Source organism: Trachypithecus francoisi, unplaced genomic scaffold (assembly GCF_009764315.1).
Source record: "Trachypithecus francoisi isolate TF-2019V2 unplaced genomic scaffold, Tfra_2.0 Lachesis_group2, whole genome shotgun sequence".
Classification (NCBI taxonomy): Eukaryota; Metazoa; Chordata; class Mammalia; order Primates; family Cercopithecidae; genus Trachypithecus; species Trachypithecus francoisi.
The window spans coordinates 144,613,830-144,620,904 of record NW_022681465.1 but is presented as its reverse complement, the minus strand read 5'-3'; the positions used below and the strand labels follow the sequence as shown (position 1 = coordinate 144,620,904).

At 45.5% G+C, this 7,075-nt stretch overlaps 1 protein-coding gene across 2 annotated transcripts in view; it reads right to left on the bottom strand.

The window, feature by feature from the left end:
• The window catches only part of DPYSL3 (dihydropyrimidinase like 3), a 121,463-nt gene that overhangs the window by 64,262 nt on the left and 50,126 nt on the right, over positions 1–7,075 (bottom strand). Inside the window, exon 1 of one of the 2 annotated variants that reach the window (XM_033180743.1) lies at positions 238–1,490. The exons of the other annotated variant lie outside the window; for it this stretch is intronic. Coding sequence (XP_033036634.1) covers positions 238–651 — 414 coding nt within the window. The 5' untranslated portion in view covers positions 652–1,490. Of the gene's footprint in view, positions 1–237; positions 1,491–7,075 lie in introns of those variants that run through there. 2 annotated transcript variants of the gene reach the window in all.

Genomic DNA, 7,075 nt, shown 5'->3' with positions numbered 1-7,075 from the left:
CTCCGCGCCACTGTTTGGGTTTCCTCTTTGTTTTGTTTTCCCCAAACCCCAGGGTCGCTCAGTCTGCGTGGCGCCGGCTGGACTGACCGCCGCGCTTCGCCACCCGGACCCCGGGTCTCCGTCCCTCCCCGGGGACCGGGCCAGTGAAGCCGGCGGGATCCGAGCCGACCCCGCCCGCAGCGCAGCGGGCAAGGGGAGCGAGCGAGGAGGGAGGGAGCGGCGGCCGCCCGGACTCACCGTGATCCGCGGGATGTTCTTCTTGCCTTGGTAGGACATGGTGGCGGCGGTGGCTGCAGCGGCTGGCTCCCTCCCTCCTTCTGCTGCTGCTCCGGCTCGCCCGCGCCTATCCTCAACGCACAGCGCCCCGAGATCAGGTGGAGTGAATGGTGCGCTGGCCGCGCCGCCGCCTCCGCCCGCCTCCGCCCCCCTCCCGGGCTCCCGCGGCGGCTGCCAGAGACAATAGTAAATCTCCCCGGTCCCCCTTTCACCCCCGCCCCCCCCCACGCACACCCTCCTCCACCCGCGTTCACGCCCGGGTTTTGTTTTTTTTTTTTTCTTTTGCTGTGCCAGCTGGGACCCCGTAAGACAAGAATGGCTGATCTGCGACTCCTCCCTCTTCTCTCTTATCCCTATTGATTTTCCTCTTTGCATCTGCCTCACCCACTTTTTCTTTTTCTTCTTTTTTTTTTTTTCCTGATTTGCGAGTGCGGTGGAGCCAGGCTGCTCCACAGCCACCAGGGGGCGCGAGGGGCTTTTCAGGAGCGAAGGCTGAGGCCCGGGGGTGGGAGCATCAGCTACGCCCTCCCGGCCGCGGCGCCGAGCTCCCGGCACCGCCGCCGCCAGCCTACCCCTTGTCGGATCTCCCACCTTCCCTGCCCTGGTTTCAGAATGGAGACGGATCCTGGCTTCCCTCCCGGCACCCGCTCTCCTCCGCCATCGCGCGGGTCGAAAGCGGCGACCGCTCCTTTGTTCGAGAGGAGGGCTCGGCGCCGCCTCTGCTGCTCGCCGGGTGGTAAACAGCGGCGCAGCCCCTTCAGACGCTGGGGACTGGTCCGACTCTGCAACCTGCCGGGCCTGCTGGGGTCCCTAGGCCCGGAACACACACACACATTAGAAAATGGAAAGCCGTGACTCGCTCTCAGAGGCTGCAAGGGGCACGGTAAGAGTGGACTCAACCATTCCCTATATTTAAAAAATATCCAAGTAGTATCTTGTTAAAGAAACTCCACTGCCTGAGTCTCAGAATCAAAGAAAGAACATGAATGCTGCTCTGTGAGTAAAAAGTAGAAAACACCTGTGGAGTGGGAAGGCAGAAGCCCAGACACGTTCCTTGTGTGCAGCCATGGATTCGGAGTAGAACTGCTATTGCTCCCCGTCAGTAATGAACCACGTGCACTGCTCACAATCCAGAGTTTACTTTAGACAGGGCTGATAGATGAAGGTTTTTATATGTTATTACAAGCAAAACCATGGCCCTTCGGCGATGGAATATATTGTCCTTTAGCTACCTGCTAAAATCAAACGGTCAAAGGGAGACATATTTGGAGAGGCCACTGTGGGTGGGGTCTGAGTGGTGGCTGGGGGTGAGGGAGCTCCTTAACTCCAGGAAAAATAATTTCAAACATAAAATTTAAGGAAGAAAAACAAGACTTGCTATGCAAAATAATAATAATTATTATTATAAAACCCTTTTAAGACAAGTTTCCCACCACTCCCCAATTGTCAATCTTAATGTCCTATTAAATAGAAATCCTGTATGTCACTAAGCATGACTAAAGCTGTGTTGAGGATCTTGAATTCACGTTTCCATAAGGCAGCCTGCTGATGACAATTCTAGACATCTTGTCATTAAAGTGAAGGCGTGCTTGCAATAAACTACATAAGGCATCCACAGAAAGAGGATACAGAATACTCCAGCTTGGGCTTTCCATAAACCCGAAACGAACCAGACTGGTCACATAATCCAAGGACACACAAAACCCCCCTTAAACATTCCCTCTCAAGTGAGTTAATCCAAGCTTCTGGTTATTTATGGTTAATTGGACTGAATGCAGTCTTCACAAGAAAAGTCCACAGCAGTCTCCACTTTATTTCTGTGATACTCTGGAAAGGAGGATGAACGCCAAGCAAAGAACACCTCCCTATACTCTTGGAAAACACAAGGGGGAGAAAAAAAGACTGGGCCAAAGGCACGCCCTAAACATTTTGCTTTGTTCTTAAAGCATAAGTGCTGAGACCACTAGCCAAGAGTTGTGAAATTACAAAGCATTCTGGGGATTGGCATGCAAATGAGCAGGATTATATTTAGAACAGAGTAAAAAGAGAATTAACTACATACTATGGAAACCAGCAGAGCTCTCTCTCTGCATCTTTCCCATAGATTGTACCGTCCCAAACTTGCTGGAAAGGATCTTGCACATTTTTCTCAAGAAAAGCAAAAATATGTAGGGGACATTTACAATCCTTAAAAAAAAAAAAAAACACTACTGCTCCTTTTTTAAAAAAATTTTACAAGTTTCTTTGCCTTTCTTACATCTGAGTTATCTCCTCTGTTACCATCATTATAATCCAGAACACTCGCCGGGCGCGGTGGCTCAAGCCTGTAATCCCAGCACTTTGGGAGGCCGAGACGGGCGGATCACAAGGTCAGGAGATCGAGACCATCCTGGCTAATACGGTGAAACCCTGTCTCTACTTAAAAATACAAAAAACTAGCCGGGCGACGAGGCGGGCGCCTGTAGTCCCAGCTACTCGGGAGGCTGAGGCAGGAGAATGGCGTAAACCCGGGAGGCGGAGCTTGCAGTGAGCTGAGATCCGGCCACTGCACTCCAGCCTGGGTGGCAGAGCAAGACTCCGTCTCAAAAAAAAAAAAAAAAAAAAAAAAATCCAGAACACTCTTTACTAAATACCTTTATACCTTATTTTTGATCACTTGATTGTGTGTGTGTGTGTGTGTGTGTGTGTGTGTGTGTGTTTCAAATAACAAGACTTGGTTAAGTTTTTTGAGGTCAGGTTTGCATGCAAGAGGCCATGTTGAATGGCAATTGCAGTGTGTTCTTCTGGATCTGACTGCTGTGACCAGCCAGACACAAGAACACAGCAAATTGATTCAAGCTGTTGCCATCATCAGAAATGTACAACAAACACTATTTTCCTTGTTTCATCCCCTTCAATTATCTTTCACTTTCTTGAACCAAAATAAAGCCTCTAAGATGAATTTGAAGGAAAAAGCCTTCCTTAGCTATAAAAAGGCAGCCATCAACACAGGATGCCTCTGTGTCTGGCCAAGACAGAGAAGAATGGAACCAGTATGGATGTTTTCCACAGTAGAATGACTCTGAATGGTTTTCCTTGGATACACAGCAGTGCTTGGCTTTAGGTATCTCAGGAAACTGTGAGAGAGGGAGGTGAAGACATAGAAATAGAGACTTGATTTACAGTCCCAAAGAAACTTAACTTTGGCTACCACATCTGCCACACCCCAGATTTCCACACCTAAATCAATGGGTACTCCATTCCAGTTGCTCAGGCCAAAGGTTTGGCACCATCCTTGATTTCTCTCCTTCAGTCATGCCTCTACTCTCCATAGAAAATCTTTCAGCAAATGCTATTGCTTCTATTTTTTGTGTGTGTGAGGCAGAGTCTCGTTCTTGTCACCCAGGCTGGAGTGCAATGGGGTGATCTCGGCTCTCTGCAACCTCTGCCTCCCAGGTTCAAGCAATTCTCCTGCCTCAACCTCCTGAGTAGCTGGGATTACAGGTGCCCACAACCATGCCTGGCTAATTTTTGTACTTTTAGTAGAGACAGGGTGTCGCCGTGATGGCCATGCTGATCTCAAACTCCTGACCTCGGGTGATCTGCTAGCCTCAGCCTCCCAAAGTGCTGGGATTACAGGCATGAACTACCACACCCAGCCAGTTCTATCTTTTAAATGTATCCACACTATGGTCTCCTCTTATGATTTGCGAAGTTTCTTCCTGTGTTTAGCCACCATTAGCTATCACGTGAATTATTGTAACCTCCTAACTGGGTTCTCTTCTTCACCATCACTCATTCATTCATTAATTCTCAAAATATTCACACAATACTTACCTTGTGCTTACTATGTGCCATTATTTTTCTAGGTGTTAGTGCAATGGAGGTGAATAGTAAGTCCCAAATATCATGGAGTTTACTTTATATTCTTATTATCATATAATAATACATATCCTTATTACACCACCTGTCACTTGCTAGCCCCCTTTCCTACTTTATCTTCATAGTACTTTTTACCACGACATATTAATTTTATTATTGGGTATTCTCCCCATCACCAGAATGTTAGCTATTCGAGGGCATGAGATGTGTCTGTTTATTCACTGAGTGCCTGAAATAGAGCCCTGTCCATAGAAATTGCTCAATAATTATTAGGTGAGTGAATGTAAGAATTTTTAAAAATTGCATCTGGAGAAAGATTAAATAGGTGAAGAAGAACTTTTCTGGAACTAAAGGGCATGCAGTTACAATGTAGATTTTACAGTGTCTATTTTTGCTTCTCTATGCATTTTTAGAGTTTCCTGATTCTAGATTTCAGAGCAGATGAATTAAGATGGCGAAGAATCACTTTGCTAATATGATACAGTCCAAAAATTTCAAGGCAACATATGGGCCAAAGAAAGGCTCAATAGAGTAGAATTGGTACGTGGGCACTGATTAGTTTTATGCCAATGAGGCTGATTCAGTCAGGAGAGGAAATTTTATGAGGCAGGAGAGAAGTAGGTCAATGACTCTATGAAAATTCTAGAATAGGCAACTCAGGTGACATTTATTGTTTGAGTGGAGGTCTTGCCCTTAGCTAGAAACAAGACTGGTTCTTCCACAGTCACTGAAGAGGAGAATATCTTCTCACAGAGTCCAGTAGCTGGGTATATTTCCTGGAAGGACTTCATGGAATTTGTCTTCTGACTCCATCTACTTTTTCTGCCATCAGCTAAGACCATCTAGGAAAGAAGGTATTGGGAGAGGGAGGAGGAGTTCATATGAAAATCATTTTCCAGGACAGTAAAGGAACTAGGAAAATATGGTATGATTATCTGGCAGTGTCAGAGGCGTGTTAACGAGAGCAACTCCATCTTGAATAGGAGCTGTGTAAAATGAGGCCGAGACCTGAGACCTACTGGGCTGCATTCCCTGATGGTTAAGGCACAGGATGAGACAGAAGGCCGGCACAAGATACAGGTCATAAAGACCTTCCTGATAAAATAGGTTGCAGTAAAGATGCTTGCTAAATCCCAAAAAAACCAAGATGGCGACGGGAGTGACCTCTGGTCGTCCTCACTGCTACACTCCCACCAGCGCCATGACAGTTTACAAATGCCATGGCAATGTTAGAAGTTACCCTATATGGTATAAAAAGGGGAGGCATGAATAATCCACCCCTTGTTTAGCATATCATCAAGACAGAATCACAGAAACAGGCAACCAGCAGTCCTCGGGGTAGCTCTGTCTATGGAGTAGCCATGCTTTTGTTCCTTTGCTTTCTTAATACATTTGCTTTCACTACTCTATGGACTCACCCTGAATTCCTTCTTGTACAAGATCCATGAACCCTCTCTTAGGGTCTGGATTGAGACCCCTTTCCTGTAATAGCAGCTGTAAAGATTCCCTTCAAATGGTGGCCATAAATTTAAAGAGAGACCAGTAAGCCTGGTTGTGGATGTTCCTCCAGACACTTACAGTAGCATATGTGCAGGCAAGGAGCAGGTAGGGTGTGGAATTGAATGTGGGCTCTTTTAGATGAGTGCTAAGAAGGGAGAGAAGAACTCAAAGGAATTGAGGATGAAGCAAGGGATCTAAGCTGCTTAAGAGCGCAGGGAGAACATAGTGTACAGGGGAATAAAGGACAGTGAACACACTGAAGACTAAGTAAGATTATTCTCATAAAGCTCTTTGCACAAAGTAAGTCAAGTTAATTAAATGGCAGCTACCCCACCACTATTTTTAATGCATTTTTTTTTTTGCTAAATTTGTTTATACCAGGAACTATGTCTTATTTATCTTTGTACCCCCAGCTCTTTTGTACCCCCAGTGCTTGGAGTAGAGTAGAATCAATTGGAAAAGGGGGAGATTGACTGAGCAGGCAGGGGAGAAAGTCCAGAATATTCTGTCCTTTAATCTCCAAAACATTTAAAATAAGGACCTAGACATTTACATAGTTTTGACTATTAAAAATATTTTTTACTTTCTAAAAATACATTTATGTGTTGCTATCTTAATATGAGAAAACATTTCCCCCTTGGTCCTGATTTGAAAAATTCAAAAAAAAAAGTTCTAAAATAAATATAGAAGAGTTTTGAAGGGGAAAATGTATATACTAAGCCTATGTGAAGTATATAGGCTATTCTTATATTACATAAATAAACATTTAATCTTAATGCTGCTGGTTAAGCATTTGGGTCCATTAATTTTACCTACAATCTAAACAAAGGAAATCTCAGTCATGTAATTCCAGTGTTACAGAATGAAAACCAAAGAGGTGATTCACCTGCTATTATTAGATGCCTACATATTGAATACAGAAATAAACTGGTAAACAAACTAACCTTGGATACACATAAACAAAAAAAAAAAAAAAAAATTACAGCCACAGAAAAGTATTCCCGTTGGCTGATTCCAAAATCAAGCTTACACTAGCGTAAGCAAAGGTATGCAATCCTATGTCTCCCTAGATAGAATTTCTCATTCTTTTCTTCAGTAGTCATTGAGTTTAAAGGATTCTGACCTGCTCCATCAGCTCTGATGGCAACTCATATCAAAGCCACAGGCTAGAGTTACAAGACAAGGGTGCAAGAGGCTGGGCGTGGTGGCTCACGCCTCTAATCCCAGGACTTTGGGAGGCCAAGGCAGGTGGATCACGAGGTCAGGAGATCAAGACCATCCTGGCTAACACGGTGAAACCTAGTCTCTCCTAAAACTACAAAAAATTAGCCAGGCACGGTGGTGGGCGCCTGTGGTCCCAGCTACTTGGGAAGCTGAGGCAGGAGAATGGCGCGAACCCAGGAGGCAGAGCTTGCAGTGAGCCGAGATCATGGGTGAC